The sequence below is a fragment of the Scatophagus argus genome, chromosome 8 (assembly GCF_020382885.2).
Source record: "Scatophagus argus isolate fScaArg1 chromosome 8, fScaArg1.pri, whole genome shotgun sequence".
Lineage (NCBI taxonomy): Eukaryota > Metazoa > Chordata > Actinopteri > Scatophagidae > Scatophagus > Scatophagus argus.
The window spans coordinates 21,468,567-21,488,888 of NC_058500.1; the positions used below are offsets into that span (position 1 = coordinate 21,468,567).

The 20,322-nt window shown below is 39.3% G+C and overlaps 1 protein-coding gene across 1 annotated transcript; it reads left to right on the top strand.

Moving 5' to 3' along the window:
* The first annotated feature begins 3,206 nt into the window (after window positions 1-3,206).
* On the top strand, window positions 3,207-20,222 carry LOC124062996 (carbohydrate sulfotransferase 11-like). Its single transcript, XM_046396169.1, has 4 exons — window positions 3,207-3,851; window positions 13,959-14,032; window positions 15,731-15,898; window positions 16,432-20,222. The coding sequence occupies exons 1-4, from the start codon at window positions 3,758-3,760 to the stop codon at window positions 17,113-17,115; spliced, it is 1,020 nt and encodes a 339-aa protein (XP_046252125.1). The 5' UTR covers window positions 3,207-3,757; the 3' UTR covers window positions 17,116-20,222.
* Window positions 20,223-20,322: the final 100 nt, after the last annotated feature.

Consider the following 20,322-nt stretch of genomic DNA (forward strand, 5'->3'; position numbering starts at 1 on the left):
ACGAAGCTAACCGCTAACAGCAGCTCTTACAGCACATGTTAAAAAGAAAACTGCAAATGTTTATTTCCCTGCAGTTCCATCAACAAATTAAATACATTTTAAGACTGTGATTCCAATAATATGTATCTATATATGTGATATGAAGACCTTTGTTAAGTTGGGGCATGATGAAATTCAAAATCAAAGACAAAGAATGGGATTTCTGCTCAAAGAATCACTTAGTGATCACATCCACCCAGCAATAAAACAAAATAGTTTTTTAGTGTTTAGGTTTACATTTGTTCCAGTTGACGAAATAATTGCAAATCAAGAACACCTCGTAACATTACCAAAAACGTTTTCAGCACTCATGTTTTGCGAGATGCTACAATCAGAAGGATATATTTCATAAAAGTTGCAGATTTATATAGGCACCTTTTGATAGACTAATCTATACAACAGAGCCCAGCATTTGCCTGTCATGCCTTCCTTTGAAAGCCAAAATAAATCTTTAAAGTTCATATTCAAAGCAATCTTGTTTCTTTATCATTCTAAAAAGATTCACACAATGGACTGACATTGTTTTCACAGCCATCATACTCACGTGTTTAAGCGGGAAATGCACCAGTGGTATGTGGGGGTGTGAGACTGTTTTCACAGTGCATTCTTTCTAATCAGCAGGTTTATTCTTGTCTGCAAACCGAAATGCAAAAATACATGCATTTCATTTCCCTTTCAGACAAAGAGAAGCTCGCTTTTTCCCTCTGCCGCCAGTTTTTATGCTAAGCTCGCTCCATAAGGCACAGGCATGATAGCGTAGACCAATAGATTTTCTCGCTTAAGTCTCACACAGTAAGCAGACAAATGAGAACATCAAACCATTCCTTTAATTTGTATATGGGTTTTTGTTCACATCATTCACGTGTGGTTCATACTGTGCAAGCAAATACAGTACTATGTATGACCTTAACTCACTCAACATAATTAGCCTCCAGAACTAAATGAGTGTGTAAAGGAAAACAGTCCAAATGAGGATTTCCTGAACTCTCAGAAGATGAAAAATGTTATTAGCATGACTGAGTAGACTGGTATCACACCATGGTGAGATGTGGCTGATTACATACATTTTGCTGTCAGAGATTATTTCACTAAAGCTAAAAATTTTTGTGGATGAATTGTTTCCTCTTACAAAAGACATGCAGCTCAGATGAAACGACACAGCTTGTTTGTCAAAGAATTGAAAGTAAAAATAAATGACAAACATCCCCTGTATCTAGCAGCAGCCATTGCCCATAGTACTTGTCAATAAGCTGTTGATGTTACTCCACCCCCGAGGTCAGTAGGGAGTGGATTAGGACCATGTGGGTGGTCAGGATACCATGTGCTGGTGAGAGTTGTGTGGTAAAAGCTAACATTGGCAGCCACATAATTTACCAAACCTTCCTTAACCAAGCCTCTCTCATTCTTGAGTCTGAGATCTCTGTTAAGTGTTTCCAAGAAAGCCAGGAGGCATTGCATGTTGTAGGTATAATGATGGCATGTGGATAATTACAACATTCTTTGATATGGCAGCATGAATGGTTAGGTTGCTCACACGCTGACCTGGCACTTCCTCAGTAGGGCATGTTTCTGCCATGTCTTCAGACTTTGATCAGGTTCATTCATATTTCAGGAAAATGCAGTTTGGCTTTATTTTAAAATAAGATCCAGCATTACAATTCTATAGTGCATTACCCTGTAATAAGTGTAATCCGTTCTGATTAATAATTAGTAAATATGGGTCGAGTAGACTGCATTTAAACAATTTAAAAATATTGTGCAAAATTAGTCTGACAGCCTAGACACATGAACTTGCATGCCATATGTAGGCCTATGTGTGTGGTTGCCAGATTCACTGTATGTTTATTGTAAAGTTTTCTCATGTGAAGCATGCTGAGTTTGTCTGCATTTGAAATACACTATATACAATCAATAAAACTGACTTTCACGATATAACTCTGTGAGCATGTGGAACACTGTTTGGAGAGCTTTGAGTTGATCTTTTAAGTATTAGAAACGCAGAACTTTAGAGATTTAATCTACATATTGACTTCTTTTAGGCCGTGAATCTGTTTCCAGTCTTTCTCTAACTTCTTATACACTATACAATCAAAAGTATTGGGATGGGGCTGTTTTTCAAGGGTTGGGCTGGACCCCTCACTTCCAGTGAAGGGAAATCTCAATGCCTCAGCATAACAACAATGACATTTTGGATGCAAGCTGTCAGTGTATTTGGAATGCTATGTCATTAAAGTTCCTGGTGGGGCAATGATCATATGTCCAAATAACTTTGTCCATGTAGTGTATTTGTTATCATCCTTGACTGGTAATTTGTCATCAACTTTCCTCTCTGATAATGACATGATTTAAAGCATTGCTTAAAAGTAATTGCCATAACTTCCCTGAGACTTGGCGTGTGTAGGAATTATTCTTTTATTATTCAGGAATTATTCAGGTTTATTCTTGTTTAATCAATACACAAACTGTAAAAATTGTTGTCCCTTTTGGACAGAGAGAAGCTCGCTCTTTCACTCTGACACAAGTTTTTATGCTAAGCTAGCTCCATAAGGCAGACATGCTAGTATAGGCCTATAGATTTTCTCATCTAAATGAATGAATTGTAATCTGAGCAGGCTTGTTAGCTCACATTGCATGATGGTAGGCTACATACAGAAAACGAAACTAGGTCAGCACTGTAGTCATATTAACTTTCACACAGTATGTAATAGAAGCTGATTTCTTCTGAAACGACTAGCTTTGCAGGGTCAAAACATGAACTAAAGACGTAAGAGACTAGGTAACTTCAGCAATTCAAATGAGTCTCTGTATTGTGTAGCTATATTATCTGCCTGCTTGAGCTTCATGTGGTTCTATTTTGTTTATTTATTTATTTTTTATTTTTATATTTGTTTATTTTATAATACATCTTACTGCCAGCGTGATTTGACAGACAGCTGTGACATGAGACCGACTCTGTCTTTGCTGAAATCCCTGTGAATCGATAATGCCTTGAAGTGTTCCTCGTAAACCTATGCTTTTCAGATCGATAGTGATATGGCTTTGCCGCAGAATGTAATGGAAATGTAACTGGCGGATGATTATTTGTGATCATTAGGCTGACGGATAAATGCTTTTTTTTTTTACCACAAACTGAGGACATGTCTTGCTCTTACTATACAGAATCTACGTAAAATAGACTTTCCTCGTCTAGATTTAATATTTCCGATATATATTGAATGCAGCAAAGCAGAACAGAGGAGAGGGCGCGCGAGAGAGGTTGGGCTGACGTCATGGCACGTTGCCCCCTCCATGTTTGGCTGAGAAGTTTGTGTAGCGTCGACAAACTCGAGATACCATTGGTTTGAGTAGCAACCAGAGCTCAGTGGAAGTGAAGTGTCTATTCACAACTTCTCATTTTTTAGTTTGGGCATGTCACCTCAGCGTAACGTTATTCCATGTGTTATATAAGGTGACCTTGCTTAATTTGTCATCATCATTAAGTTAACGTTAAAAAACGGCAATGGCGAGCGGGCGGATTTGGATTTATGTCCCCCTCAAGTTAAAATTAGCGGCTACCGTTATTGCTGAATGGGTTGTTGGGTTTTTTTCAGTTTCTTCAATGAATAAGTAGGTTTCTATTTTCGGAGAGTCTCGCATCCTGCTCTGTGTGGGCTCGTATGAACCGTGTCGAGGCAGTAACGAGTTTTCGGGGGCTCCGCCAGCAGAGCCCGGCTTCAGGATGAGGATGCCCAGAGGAGGACGCTTATTTCTGGCGACGTGCCTCGGCTCGCTCTTCTTCCTTGTGCTTTACTTTCAGAGCATCACCAAGCCAGGTAGGACCCCACACTACTCTACATGTCGACAAAAGTAACTGCTGATAACGGTATAATAACGGTATTTAAATACGGCAGCATTACTGTTTTAGATATACAAGGAAGTGACCATCAAGAGTAAAACAAGAGTTTGTAGTATAACTTGAACACACACAACTTCGCATTATTGACTACACTTGTAACGATGTCCTGTGTGGTGTTGCGTTTAATAGCCGCTCGTTTCCCGAACTCTGAATATTGCAGTGCAAAGTGGCACACTGATATGGTTATCAAAAATTAAGTTATTAGTTATAGGAATGCTACTGTACATGAGTGTTACAGGAGTGCAGATATCACAGCACCTACAGTATAGAGGTAATAACTAGTTTCTAATGTGGTGTGGTGGACTTTGCAGCAGTGAAATAGGGCTGTGTGGTATTCCTGGGGTTGTGCATCTTTGGTAGAGGATAATTAAAACACATCATTTTAACGGGCAACCCTAGGCACACTTGTGTGTTAATATGCACATGTTAAACACAGGACATGTGCAGAGACAGAGTGACAAGTGAATGAAAGAAGTATGAATAAGCTCACTGTGAACAGTGTAATGTTTTGAGCCCCCTTCCCCCAGACCCCCTGCATTCCTCTACTTTAACCCTCCTCTCTTCATATTGCTTTAACCCTCCTCTCTTCGTCTTACCTCTCCTCTCCCTTTCTTTTGTTTCCTGAGCTGAGCCTGTTTTGGACACTAAAAGACAGATCTATCCCCAGGGGACTGCGGGCTCTCAGGGAGATGAGTCAAAGTTTAGACAGAGACAATGAGGTAGAGAGGATTGATTGTGCTGAAATCAAATGGTACATTGGCATAGCTGAAAGGGTGGGAGAACATTTGTATAAAGAAGAGACAGGAAGAGGAGGGGATTGGTCCAGAGAGAAGAAACTAGTGCCCTTTGGTTGGGTGGACAAGAGCACATGTTGGTTCTTGTTTAACTTGGAAAGTAGTGCATTGAACTCTTTACAGCACACTTTTGATGTTCTACAGCTTTCATGAGACACAAGACACATACTGGATCATCTGCAGGTTTCATATGTAGCATAATATATGAAAGATAAAACCATTGTTACAATAGTAATTTCTCCCAGATTATCTCTAGCACACACCCCATGATGGAACAGTTTAAAAGCTCAGCAATAAGTCACCTTTTATAGACTGCAGTGTGTTGAATACACACGTAGCTGTCGGGGGACAATATAAAACCACATGTAGCCAAACTGACAAGTGACAAGTTTTAGCACTCTCATTGACCCCCCTTCACCAACTTGGTGTGTATATATGTCCTTGCTCTGACTCGTTTAGACTTGTCTGCTTTGCAGCTCCATCATTAGTCATGTGCAACATATGAAAAGCATGCTGGAGCCACATTAGAGAGTACCGATTCACAGGATGTCAACAAAACATAGGGCGTCCTTAATTACTGTGCATCTAGTCAGAAACAGCATGAAAATATCACCAAATTTCTTGTTTGGTTTAATATTATCTCTGTCATTCCCATTCCTTTCTGTTCATCACTTCTACTCTGTTGAGCACAGGGAAGTGAAACAGGAGAGAAAGATCCAGGCAGTAGTCCCTAACTTTAATTATCTACTTGTATTTTATAGTACGTGTGTGTAATTACTTTAAATACTGAAAACTGACAACAGTTTTATTTCTTGTTATCTCATTTCTAAATACATTTACACCATTGTTGACAGATAAGATGTTAAATTTTTCATATTTGAGATCCAGATCAGTTTTGGTGAAATCCCTCTGAATAAAGTTGTACAAGAACAATTTCTCATTCATCTTCAGAAAATAAGGCAGTGAGAAGGCATTCAAAACCCCAGGATGACTTTTGCGATATGACTGTAAGACTTCACATTAACTCTATCACACCCTAAACAGGATCATTATTCAAAGTGAATGAAAACATCTGTAGTTTATAAAATGTGTTTTCATTAGCAATGTTCCCAACAGCTAGTTTTCCTGATGTGTTAATGAGAAGTTCAAACTTAGACTTCTCAGCTAGTCAAAAAGTAAGAAAACATCAAGAAAGCAGCTAAAATTGCACCCAATTTAATCTACAATATTAAATGTCGTTCCATAGCTATGCTATTCAAAATCATTAATCACAGTCTTTAGTAACATCATAAATGGACCAGTTAACCAGATGAACATTTCACCAATACAGCAACTCGATGTTTGCCTTGCATAGCCCTCAATAAAACTCATATTGTAAGTGAAGCCCCCCCGGTTCCGATTAGTGAGGGCAATAACGTTTAAGCGACTGGTTGACTAATCACACGGATCCTTAATCATGATAGTGCGTTCACATTCCAAATGCTTTTGTTTCTCGAGGTGTTGGAGGTGGTTTGGATGTGAGATGTCTTGCAGTAGTTTTGCCTTATTGCTGATGGAGATTAATGAGTGTAACTCTGTGGCTCTTATATTTCATGTGTCATAAAATAATTGTGTGCACTTATAGTCATGTATTATAAAAGCTATTTTTTCTGGTTCAGGTGAACAAGTTTGTGTACCACACTTTATTCACTGTATCTCAGGACTGTTTTCCTGTTGTTGCTCCGTTTCTTTCACCTCTTCTTATCGGTTTCTTTCTCTTTTCATTGCTTTCATAAAACCCTCATGTAGCACAGATGAATATTGCAAAAGCCATACAGGATGTCGTTTTAAAATATGTGTTTCCAGTCCATTTGTCTTACGGAACTACATTTCCAACTAAAGCCAACTGTTGAATGCTGGATAGGAAGCTCAGAGCGTATTATTATTGTGCTTCCATTGTGTGCCTTCCTGTGCCAACACCCTGGGTTTGGCACTCAGAGAAGAAATATTAGCGCTCTTCAATGTACAACTATAAACTAGTTACTCGGTTCTGTTAACTGTTAAATTATTTAGAGTGAGTGAGCGAGTTTGAGTCGTTTAGCGTCAGACGTGTCACAGTTTGAGCTTCATTTGCTGTTATTTTGTGGGTGAGATAGTGCAATTTAAACACTAGAGTTTGACGTTCAGACACAGCACAATTTGCACTACATGTCCCACAAGGGTTCAGAGAAGAGAGAAAAGGTCTACAAGTTTTTACACAACAAATATTATTTGTGCTAGGGAGTAAGTCATCCATCTTGGCTTGCTACAGCAGCATTTCTTACCCTCTGGTGAGCGTAAAATACAGACGCTGAATTTCTTTTTGAAATACAAAAATGTGAAATTACCAGTTAGCAGTCATTGACGGTCTGTGAAACTGGCAAATCAGTTAATCAATGAAGAGAATAACTGTTAGTTGCAAGCTTTTTGGATTGAAGTGTAATGAGTTTTGCTTTAACTTCAAACCTTTATTGTCAGTATATTTTTTTACATACACTGAAATTCTTCTCTGCGTTTAACCCATCACTGATTAAACACACACATGCAACATGCAGTGAAACACACAGGAGCAGTGGGCTGCCATTTCAGGCACCTGGGGAGCAAAGTGTGTGTGTGTGTGGGGGGGGGGTTAAGTGCCTTGCTCGAGGGTACATCAACCAACTAATGGAGGGGGGAAATTCATTTAATTACTCCACCACACCCAAATTTCTTCCTGCCAGTCCGGGGGGGAATCGAGCCAGCAACCCTCCGGTCACAAGCCGCTTCTCCAGCCTCTGTGACCACGGAGTTCAGAGTTTTCCTTAAGTGCTGGCTGTCGGCTGGACATTCAGACATTTCCATCCAGCTACTTTTCTTTCACTATTATCTTTTCATGGATGGTGGGTTTTTGTCATCAGACGTCTGGATCTTAAGTTATCAGAGAAACAGGCTGAGGTAATTTTACCAGCAGCTTGGCTGGTAAACATCCTTTGTCTGCCAGTGCTGTTGGACAGGCACTGATTTTTAATGTGAAGGTGCTTGGGTCACAACTCTTGCTCTGTGTTCAAGGCAAGTGGAATGCATCTTGTAGTTGTTTGATTGAGCAAGTGAAAAACATCTAATGTAAAGTTATCTGGAAATAAGCTGTGTACTGCATTTTAAAGCAGAGCTTTCCCAGCTGAAATTGAAGAGTACCTTGAACAGCAGTGTATGCAGACATTGTAATAAAACTAACAAACAAACAAAAAAAACATTATAATGATAAATCCAGTGCTGAATGTCTTCTGTGAATATTTATCCATTTATTGGGGTTAAAAACGTTTATTGTTGTTGTTAGCATGACTGTCCTCTGGCAGTGATGCCTTCATGGAGTCTGTTAAGCAGTCAGAGGCTGTGCTCCTGACTTTTCGGCCATTCCAGCCTCTACATCCCACAGTAGAAAATAGTAGATGTAGATCGTGTAGCCTTTGTGCTGTGTGCTTTTGACGTAGTCAAAGCTGATGGGCAAGAGGAAGTGAACTCCGTAATCGTTGCTTCTCTTTTCAGAATTGAGCACAGACATATTTAACATTGGGAGCTTTCTGTATTGGAAACGTAATCTCACCCTCTGACCCTGTGTGAGTTCAGTGTGTACAAGTTTTGTTTTGTTTTGTTTTGTTTTTTTTTTTTATCAACAATAACATGGAAATATAGTGCATTTGCATCAGCAGAAACATGTTTTTGTTATTGTGTTCAGTTTCCCCAAGCCAGCATAAAAACTGAGGAGGAAATTTGTCTTCCATTTGCTATTTCCAGTCAGTCTCTAGATGTGTCATAGAGATGAACACCCACAATTCCTCTCAGACTGTTTTATGTGGTTGCATTGACTGAGCAGAGCTGTGTCACAGAGTGTGGGTGTGGTTTGATTGTATTTGTTACTATATCATGTTAGTTTGACGTGGAAGGATGGTGTGCAGTGTGTGCAGTTGACAAAGGTGGAGTGAACTTGTCAGCATTGTCAAGATAAGTGAAATCCACACTTGTGGTATCAATGCTAATTTGACTAGCCTTCAGTCCTGTTTTTTGACACAGGAAACATTTTTTCCAACCTCAGCACCAAAACCAAACTTGCTGTTTTCATCAAACAGTAAATATGTTTATAGTTGTCATTGTTGAAAGAGGATGGTATGATATCACATGGCACTTAAACCACACATAAGTGCCATATGTAGTCCTGAAGCAGGACCAGGACTTATGCCTGAGGTTTGCTCTTGGTAGAATCATTATTTCTGAACCATGAGCCCTGCATTCACCGTCTTCTCCCTCTTTCCCAGCTATGGGAGATAAAAGTCAATTGTCTGATTAAGCTGAAAGCCCACAGGGACATGAATAACATACTTTAACACATATTTTAAAACAGTGGTGTTTCTTTAAACCACGATAGTGTTTTATGTCTCAAGTGTTCTGTCACAACTGTTGTCACTATACTGATCTACTGATAAACTGATCAAAGCTTCCCCAGATGAGTGACACAATTGTTTTTTTGCTAGATATCTCTAATACTGTTCACTTTAGTTCACAAAAGTAGAATCCGCTCTGCTGGTTTTTCTGACAGCGATGGATTCCACGTCTCACAATTCCATAGCGAGGCAACATCAAGGACTGTTCCAATGTGGCTTACCTACACACAGTCAGTGCATAAATGATATTGTCTTTTTTTTAACCAAACTTACTGTACACTGTAACCCATTGTAACCCACTTTATCGTTAAACATTTACCCACAAACAATCTTGTTCATTACCATACCCTTTAATACACATACGCATAGCATAATCCTGTAATTGCACACACTAGTTATACTTTATGGGCACGCATGCACACTGCCACTCATCATCTGACTTTTACATCAGGGAGGCTGCTGTGAAACAAACAAAGAATGCCGTGATGCCTTTAAAGCCCCCCATAATGCTGGCGGCTCTTTAGAGGGTGCTGTACACCACATGCTACACCTGCTGGCTGTTTGTTTTGCCTCACTCCGGGTGGTGTATCAGATGTCTTTTCGTTAATATCCCAAACATGCTTTATTTTTATCTGTCTTTTTTTCAGATCGCTAACATTAAGGGCTACTGAAAAAGATGTGGCACTAAAGCTTAATTGTGTTTATATGCAAAGACAAGAGCTGGAGGCTGGTGTCTAAAGTGTTTGAAGATGATGCGGTTTTAGTACTTTATGGTTGGGTCAGACTGTGCCTCTGATCTGACTTTCTTTTATCGTAAACCAGTAGTGTTAGTAATGATTGCCAGCTAAACTCTGCAGTTTCAGGTACAAAGGCTGAATTAATTTTGGAATTAACAAACTACAACTGCTAGGCTGTATATAGGCAATAATCTGGCGATATGATGCCTATCACAATACAGGGATTATAATTAATTATATGGCAATATATATACTGCAACACTATAAGCTAGGTAATATGTTTTCATACAGTAGGTTTCTGTTCTTTGTGTTTGTACAAGCGGTACTTGCTTAACTCCTTCCCGTCTCAATTGTTTTTGAGAACTGACTACATCATCACAAAAAAATATTGCAATACTCAAGTTTAGCAGTATTTGGAATGAGTTGCAAGATTCTCAGTCTGTCCTATGCTGTAGCTATTATAATGACAAAGGACAGATGTTAGATGCTGAACATGTCTGACTCAATATACATGCTCCCAGGCTGTGAACATTTGTACTGGATTTGTTCTGACAACATTGAGACAAAATTTATTTATTTATTTATTTATTTTTTGCCGTTTTAAAGCTTTGAGCTCAAAAGAAATAGTGACTTGCTGTGGACATATGTGCTGTATTTATACAGTGTTGAGTAGTAACTCAAACTCGTCAGGGATTCAGTGATTCTCTGCTCTTATGTATAAGTGAACTCAGTCCATCACACTAAAGCATGTGCTGTTCAAAAGGGAACAAGACTGAACTCTAACTTATTTTTTGAGGTGCAAATTTCTAATGTGAGAAAAAAGCTGGTTGATCAAGTAGCTCGATGTGTTACGGGAAGGTTTCTGTTGCATTTTTGATTTGAAAGAACTATGAAAGTGACCACAAGGGTAAGATTAAAAGGAACTTCCTGCCTGAGGATATAACTAATTGTTAAGTCACCTCAGCTTTTGTTGTAATTACCACCATCTGCGGGTTTTAACATACAATGATGATGTGGCACCTTTGAGTCAAACTATGCACGAAACAAACACAGAATGTCTGACATCATGTTACTCATGATAATTCTGTTGCCTGCTCCCGCTTTCAGTTGTTGTCATGTGTGACATCCCGTGTTGTCTTACATCAAATTACATTGTGCTTTTCTTTCAGCTCATGGAAACTTCCATTAGGCGGTCCTCATAAAGATAGGCCTTTATTTAAGTGCAATTAAGTGTTATTTTACCTCTTTAAGTAAATATTTACATTACTGATGCCACAGAATCCTCTGTGCTATTCATCATGATCACAGGGAGGAAGAGGTTTTTCAAATAAAGGGAAACTTTTTTTCTGGGGGAGAAGGGCAGAAAAACATTAAAAGAACATTAAAAACAACAACATGTTGATGAATTGGGCCCACACAAACCATGAAAGCATTTTAATGTACTTAACATACGGTGTCACTAACTTCCTGTCAACTGATTAGTCATGAGATAGTGCTATGTGTTTATAATGATTCAGATCAGTGTGCAGGCTTAATGGAGCCTTGTTTTCCAGGGTATGTAGCGTATGTAGTAAGTTGCAACAAATGCGTGACAAACCCGACAGAGCCCTTTTGTGTGTGTCGTAACACTCAGAGCCACTCACCTCTTTTTCAAATGTTGCTATTGTATCACTTCCTGGAGATGAGAGGAAGTAGTGGTTTTCTGGTGCATGTGAGATTGAACATACAATACAGAAAAAGAGGTGGCTTAAAATGATCAGAATTGAGTATTCTCTGAAATGCTGGTGCCGGTGGTCAGTGGTTGCACACAGTACCGATATGTAATTAATGAGCAGCATCATAATTTAAAAGGAATCGGCAGTGAGAAGTGGTATATGACAGCGGAGCATGAGCAGATGCATTGGCAGTGACACACAGTGGTATACCATCAGTCCCTCTCCAATCTTAGTGCTGCTGATGGGGTGTAGTTCAGTTTTTAGCTGTTGGCTACTTGTTAGCAACAAACTTTTTACCTTACAAAGAGAATGAATTATTAAAGTTTGTATTGCCTTAAACCACAGAGTTCTTGACTTGACAGTATTTCCAGGTTTTAGGACTCAAAATATAAGTTGTTCATGCACAACAGGTCCATTAATATAAGTAGACCCTCCACAAGTGTCTTTTGACCTACTTTCTAGCTTCCTGATGAAGCATCTTGAGTACGCACAAGACCTAGATGCTCAGGCTGTGAAGTGCAGTGCTGCTGACTGAGAGCTTAGACATCTCATCCAATATGTCTACTTCTATCTTATTTTCTGATAGTGAAATCTGATGTTTCAAATCTCTGGGATGCAGGGTTCTATTTCTGTGACCTCTCCAAACTGTTCCTTTCTTGTTAACATTGTGTCATAACAATAGTGCTGATTCTCTGAGCATTGTGCAGAATATTTCAACATATGCCCATATACATTATCACATGCATATAGATGCAAATTAGATGTAACTGCATGTACGTCCTGTAACCATACAGGCCCAAGATGTGGATTTTATGCACGTCCAACCAAAGGTTTCAAGACATTGCTGTCTGTCTTTGCGTGTTCATTTGATGGCAGTTTCACCAAGAGGAAGTTGAGGATTTTGATGGTTCACGTAAGCTGAGGCAGAGAAGAGGGACAGGCAGAGGCTGCATCACGCAGTCCCAGTCTTACTTCCTTATATTCTCTCACCAGTCACTGTAGTTGTTCTTCTTTTCATTTTCGGATTCTTGGCAGAAAGCAGTTAGGGTTTAGTTTGGTCTTAATATTTAACAAGAGTTTGCAAACAATAGTGGTTTCTAATGTTTTTCATGAGACGGGAGATCCAGCCGGACGTAGAGATTGATTAAATTTACATGCCATTTCACAGCAGTTCTGAACAGCAAGTTCAGTTTATTTGCAAAATGTGAACTCAGCAGAAAGAAGAGAAACAGTGAGAGAGAATAAGGCTCTGTCTCCTTCCATATCTGCATAGCATAACCTCCATGTTGCATTTTATTGTGAAATAATATGTTTTCCATGTCATGGTTTGACATATTCTCATCAGTCCATAGACCCTAATTCAAGCATCTTCTCCCATGCTAACATAGATAAAGCACAACTCTTAACTCCATCACTTTCCAGCTTTGTGTGATATGTCAAGCAACCCTGCTGTTTTGCCACATGTGTAAAACAAATCACTTTCGTGCTCAGTCCCATTAGCTGCAGACCCAAACACTGACTGCCATCAGGCCTGGTTAGGAACTGGAGAGGAGGGGGATGGGATTGGGGGATGGATGGAGAAGACAGATGTGTTTATAGAGGCTGGAAGAAGGAGAACATTTGGAGACTTTAAGTTCTTCAAACTAGCAGTGCTTTCAGCAAGTCCATCATTACATGTCATGCCAAGCCAAGCGTTGGTCTCATCCACAGCTACTCAGTGCTGTGTGTTTATCATTGTTTGCTTTCATAATCTTAGGAAATGAGAAGTAGGTGGTCTCAAATCTGTTTTGTGATATATCCTCCAGTTATTTTGCTCTGTAAAGATAACAAAATTCCAAAGGGGCAAATTAAAAATGACTGCTGCAGTTAGAGCAACGAGAGAACAAAAAAGGAGAGGTGTAACTTATGTAAGAGTTACAGAGAGAGTTCGGAAGGAACACACTGTTCCTATGGAATCTATAAATGAAAGAAAGGAGGGCTCACATCATGACAAAGGCAGATCCAAAAGAGAGTTGGGAAATCGCCTCCAACCTTCTTTACATCTCACATCTTTATAGTAGTAGTAATTAACACATTGTAAATAAGTGTTTCTCATTTGTGACCCACTTTTACGCTTCTGAAAAAATAAAAGGAACGCAGAGAGACTTAAATTGGTGGTGACAAAGCGAACAAAACGCCCGCACGTGTGAAAATTCATCTTCACATGTGATATATAACACGTAGATAGTTGTGGTGTTGTTCATTGCACATTTTCACTCCAGTCCTGTGAACAAGTGAGACATGCACTGAAACAAGACAGATAGGTACATGTCTTCTATAAAATTCTAATTTCCTAATTGTAGAACCTGGTGTGAAGACTGGCAGCAGCCCAGGGATAAGTCGAAGTCCACTGCAGACCCCCTACAATGGAGACCAGGTAAGAAACACACACACACACACAAACATGTATGAAACATTCATCAGACTCTTACAGGCTTTTCCAGCTTTGTGATGACCGAACCATTAATGGAAATTTGTTATCACACGCTGGATGGATTGAAATTATGCACACACGTTCATGCATGCTTACATATTAAGAGGATAAATATTGTGCTGTTTAGATGCGACTGCTGCTGTTGCTTCTGTATCACCATTCAGTGAATGTGCTTCGATGTCTGATGCCACTAATGTTACATTTTCTGTGGAAAAGTTCCTGAAATTGGAAGAGAAAAAACTGAATACTATTCTCAAATTTCAGTGATACTTTGTCATATCACTTTCATGCTGCGCTTTAGGGTGTTAGCTTTGAAGGTCACATTAACCTGAACACCTGACGGTACTTAGTGTCACATACAAACGGCTGATCGGTTATTATTTGCAGATTTGACTTAGGGTCATTTGTGAGGTCACACTGCAGCCACCGCAGTAAATTTCTGACTGTGCAATATAGTTTCTCAGTTAGGAACACACCCATAACAGCCATACGAAGGTGTCAAACCTCCTACAAACAAATAGCAGGGTTAAAGAAGTATTCCAGTGTATTCATTCCATAAAGCTGGAGGCTCTTAGTCCCTTGAAGTTTGGAGAAAATGACCAAATAACTAGGCCTTTTGTTGAGCAATATGTTGTCTCTGAAAATAATTGTGATAAATGATGCTATTGTCATTTTAAGACCATTTTATGCCACTGATATGATAATATAATAGCATAGTGATGCAGGTACACCCTTTCAATTAATTTTAAATTCTTAAGAATACTCAGACATTGGAATTAAAATACGAAAAGAAACATTAAAATAATCTAAATAAATAAAACCACACAACCCAAACAATAAATAAAATGGACTCTTGACTTTCTTTAAAAATTGCACTTAGATATGAAACATTTGGCTTTGGCGTAGTCTTTCATTCTTTAACAGGCGATATACAGACAATCCAGTTTATGCCACTTTTTGTTGGGTCAAGTCCAAATAACAATAAGATTATGAAATAGGATAAACAGTAAGATAAGGACACACAATAAGTTGATAATGTAGTTATCATGACAGACTTACTAATGAAATCATCAGGGTTAGACTCAAAGCAACTCTAATCAGTACTTTTACTGGGTTAAAACGATCGCTTCAGTCGGTGGCTTGTGTTGATGAAGCCACAGAAATTTATTACCTTCATCTGTCTCAGCATGCATGCACCAAATGGCTGACAGACACAGTTAACACAGTGACCTATTAAGAAGCTGAAGAGCAAGATATTTCCTGCAAGAGACCAAAAACAGAGCTAAAGGAAAGTGTGTTTTTAACACAGCTCCAAATAAAGATTAATTTCATTCTATAGCTGCTATTTTTATTTTAAGTCTGTTTATTGTATGTGTATTTTTTTTGTGAAATATTTTTAGGAAATCCACTTGTATCAAAATATTGAAAGTCGATGATGATTATGAAACTGTTGTTTCTGTCTTGTGTGATAAATTGTAATTAAAAAGAATTCATTAAAATTCACAAGTTGGCAGGGGTTGCTCTGGGTACACGATGCGCATGCACCAATTTTTAATTCATTTACTTTGTTTCTCCCTCCCTCTTTTGCCCATGTGGGTCCTCTTTCTTTGGTCCTCTGTATCGTTATGATCACTTCTCTAGAAGCAGCCGGAGCTGTTGGCAGATCAGCAGTCCCTCCAAGGCCGCAGGGAGCTGTTGGAGAAGGCGTGTCTGAGCCACATGAGGAAGCGGCAGGTGCTTTCGCCTGAGGATCTCAAACACCTCATTGTGGATGATAAACACAGCCTTATTTACTGCTATGTACCCAAGGTTGGTTGCCATGATATTAAATAGTGCAGCTGAAATTTTAGAGGTTCTCAAACTGTGAAGTCTGCTTTCATTTTTACATTTAAATAAAGACATACTATATACATATCTTTAGATTCAGTGTGAATCACACTTCCCAGGAATATCAATATCTCTGATGTCCAGTGGAGATAAAGATTTTTAAGTTTTTGTAGTATCAGAGTAATCCAGTAATCCATAGTTGTCTGTACATTGATAGGTACACTGCAGACAGCAACTGCTAATAGCTAATTCTACATACCTTTATTGGATATAAAAAACAAACAAACAAAAAAATAAAACATTGTAGCCCCAGCACAAGTCACTAAATCCATGGCAAAACTGTAGTTCCTGTGCCAGGGACTGGGGTAAGTGATGTTGGGCACAGTTGGCCTCGGGGTGGGCGTATATTCTGTAAGTGGTTTTTGAAATTTCAGAGTCAGGTGAGACTGTTGCAGTGTGTAAAATACTGCATGGATGCATATTTGGGCTTGAAAGTCTTCTTTTATCACTTTCAGGTAGCCTGCACCAATTGGAAACGTGTCCTTATGGTCCTCACCAGTGATGGCCGCTACACCGACCCCCTCGCTATCCCTGCGAACGAGGCCCATGTGGCAGGTAACCTCCGCACACTTTCCGAGTTCTCAGTCTCTGAGATCAACCAACGCCTTCGCAGCTACCTCAAGTTCATCTTTGTGCGGGAGCCCTTTGAGCGCCTGGTGTCCGCCTACCGGAACAAGTTCACCCGTAGCTATAACACCGCTTTCCACAAGCGCTACGGAACCAAAATCATCCGCCAGTACCGGCGCCACCCAAAGCCCGAAGCACTGGAGAAAGGGAATGATGTTTATTTTCACGAGTTTGTCCAGTACCTTGTGGACCCTCGGACCCAACGAGAGGAACCTTTTAATGAGCACTGGGAGCGAGTGCACTCCCTTTGCCATCCCTGTCTGATCCACTATGACGTAGTGGGGAAGTACGAGACTCTGGAGCCAGATGCTCAGGCTGTGCTCAGTTTGGCTGGAGTGGAGGGAACACTTCAGTTTCCAACATCTGGTAAGAGCACCAGGACCGATGGCAACATGGCAGCACGCTACTTTGAGCAGATCAGTCCTTTCTACCAGAAGAAACTGTTCAACCTGTATCGAATGGACTTCCTGCTGTTCAACTACTCCACACCAGAGTATCTCAGGACTCAGTGAGGGGCAGAGAAGACAGGATTGACATCATTGTCATGAAGGGACCAGTTTGACAGTTTCCTTTCCTTTTTGACTTCAGACATTTTGTTCGAGGTGGATCATTTTGCACTTTTGGTTTTCATGGACTCTAGATTGGTCTGTCACAAGCACTGTCTTGTTGCTTTGACACTCCAACAACAATATGATTCATTTGGTTTCAGTGAATTTCTTAATGGAACCAGACATACTCCTGAGAAGAAAGGACAGAATTCAGTATTTATTTTTTATTCATCTGATTGATATTTCTCACCTAAGAATTAATTTGTCCAAGTGAGCAATTCTTTGACTTTTAGTTTTTGTTGTCGGTTAAAGAGGGTCATTGAATTGGTGTGATGTGCCTTTACCAGCACCCCTGTGGTGCCCACTACAGTAATGGCTTCTTTTTCGAACTAATGAGCCACAGATGAAAGTCACAGTTCAGAGGAGCAGGTTCTCTTCTTGCATGAGTATACAGGTGAGTGTGCTGACTGTGAAACTGAATGCAGCACATTCATTCAAAGCACATGCAGTATGACAATAGCTGGGTGGCATTTATTTATGTATGTCAGTGCATAAAGTATTTATTGTGTCAGAGACTTGTGTGGCAGTAAGGATTTGGGCTCATGATTTTGTGAAAATGAATTTTATTCAAAAGAAAACAAGAGTTAGTTGTTTTTAGTTGTGAATTTTTGGTTTGTTGTTTTTGCATGGAAAATTACTCGCTGTCTTGGCTTTTGCACATAAACTCATCTTAAATAGAGATCTTCTGGACAGTTTAAAAATCATCATATCATACTCTTTTCCCCTGATTTCTGTAATTAAAACCCTATTCCTTAGACTTGTCTTCTCTAACTTGTCACAGTCCTATCTTACATGTATGTCTGAGAGGAGGAAACTCTTCTGAGTTCCGGTAAAAGCTTGTTGCCACCTCTCCTCTATCACTGTGTGCATTTAGCTCTGGGCAGGTAGGCTGAACAAACAGCCACATAGCTGTGGTCAGGCCTGGGTCCAGCCCAGCACTACCCCTCGTCAGAGCTCTCCTTGTTAGGGTGAACGCAGGCACCTGAGGGGTTAATCCACCTACAGTCATCTCCACTGCAGGGCCTTGTTCAGCAAATGGAATGGAATTCATGGTGAATAATATTAAGTTAATGAAGGGAAATCATTATTAATGGCCTGTTATGCGAAAATATCAGTTTTAACCCATCTTCAAGAAGTTACTGGGAAATTACAATGTTACAGCAGCAAACAAGATATAGAGGGTGCAAAGCATGCAAGAATAAGGGAAGGATGAGCATTCAAAAAGAATAAATACACAGGAAACCTGCAGTACCTGCAGCTGTACACAGTACAGAAAAGAAAAGACTATTCACACTAGAGTCCCTCAAGTTATGATTAATGGATGGATTGATTATTGTACCGATTTGTTTCAGGAAAATGATTAAAGGAGAACTCATCCGAAGATGACTAAATAAATGAAAAAGAAAAAAAGAGGCTGTGTTCTAAATTGCCTCAAGTGATGTCACTTGGGTTAGCCTTGGCTGGGATTGAAGACTACAAGTTTGAAAGTTTGAAAATAAAAAAAATCGATGAGTGTGGTGACCTCACAAGCTCTGCATTGTGATTATTGCCATCAGGTTTGCCAAGGAAGAAGAATGCTTTGAATAATAAAAAATGTTTTAAATCTGTCTATCAAGAGTTTGACAAAATTCAGGAGTGTAGTCTGCAAACCAGTATTTTTTTGAAAACTAGTAGAGTGAGATGTGCTACCTGATTTTGTGTAATTGGAGCATATTTTTACACATTTCTGCATAATGATTTTTTTTAAAGAAAAAAGAAAGGATGCACAAAACTTGTATGATTTCATATAGAATTGAATAGCAATTATTTGTTGAAATACAAGCTTTGGCGTTTCCATCGGCATAAATTCTGAAAAAAAAAACGCAAAACGGCATTAATTTACACAAGCAGGAGCAGGAAAAAATGTAAGCTGTATGAGAGGTAAATATAGGTTAAGTTTGACTGAACCTTCACTTATTAGTCAAATCAGGTTAGAATGTTTAAAAATGGATACCCATGTAGCAATGCCCTTTCTAAGGATTCCCTACACTGTAACAAGTGACTTCCCAGTCTGTTCAAAGTGTCAGCCGTGCTTATTAAGACACCAGTCTAGCATGGATGAATTGGAAACTTTGACGGCTGGGTTTCATCTGGACCTGACATAGCTTGTTCTCCCTTAGAATAACAAGAATTTCCCCTGAAAAAACAAACAGGATATTAGTTCCAGTTTTGCTGAAAGAAGTGTGCATGTCAAGACAAGTTGGTGTTGAACAATTTCATCTTTTTGTCTTCCAGATTTATTGTGTAATAAATGTCATCTCGCTGGAGAATATTGACAGACAGAAACACTGCTTTTTGTCTGCCTGTAGTCATGCTTTGAAAAGTGCAATATCTGTGTCTGAGTGTCGCTAATGTGCTAAATGCTTTATTGTTATAAATGACTTCCTCTTTTATTCAGGCCTGAAATTCGTGCTATCATGCTCAGGTCACATTTTATTTTTCTGTTTGTTTCTGATTGCAGCCATGGATTACAGGGTTTTCATTTTAATGCTCAGCTACGTAGCAGTATGTGATTTAAGCCATAATTTGCAAGATGATGTGACTTGCCAAAACCCAATCACACCCTTCATGTTTGTTCCTGCTACTGGCTCGATGACATGCTTCACAAAATATATGTTTTACCTTTTCATTTCTTTTTTTTTTCTTCTCTGGAAAATACAGAATACAAAATAAGAAACAGCGTGTTCTTTCAAAGGGGTTAAACATGCTGCACATTCATCTCAAATGCCCAGACGCTGCTGTGTATGAACACAGCTAGTCAGACCTTTCCTGCCATTTCTGTAGAAATGTCGCTTTAGTCAGACCTGTGAAATAGTGAATAGAACACAATCTGAAAGAATCTGTCGTGCATTAGTTTACTTGTGCCACAAAACTGTGAATGTGTTAACTTGATAACTGCCATGCACTTGTTGATGTGTTGATTGACTGGCTGGCTGCCTTGAAATTTTAACAAATACAGTGTCTTAACAGCAGCAGTGTGTGTGTGATATTTTTTGTTTTGTTTGTATTGTTTTATCATCACGAACATGAAACATCTGAAATTTTGAACATTGATATAGTAGCAATCAACTA

What these genes read in the sequence shown, in the direction of transcription:
- LOC124062996 (XM_046396169.1), top strand. Translation starts at nt 3,758, where the DNA reads ATGAGGATGCCCAGAGGAGGACGCTTATTTCTGGCGACGTGCCTCGGC. An exon ending in CCCCCTACAATGGAGACCAG is followed by an intron (nt 14,033 to 15,730) that starts GTAAGAAACACA and finishes TCACTTCTCTAG; the next exon opens with AAGCAGCCGGAGCTGTTGGC. An exon ending in TTTACTGCTATGTACCCAAG is followed by an intron (nt 15,899 to 16,431) that starts GTTGGTTGCCAT and finishes TATCACTTTCAG; the next exon opens with GTAGCCTGCACCAATTGGAA.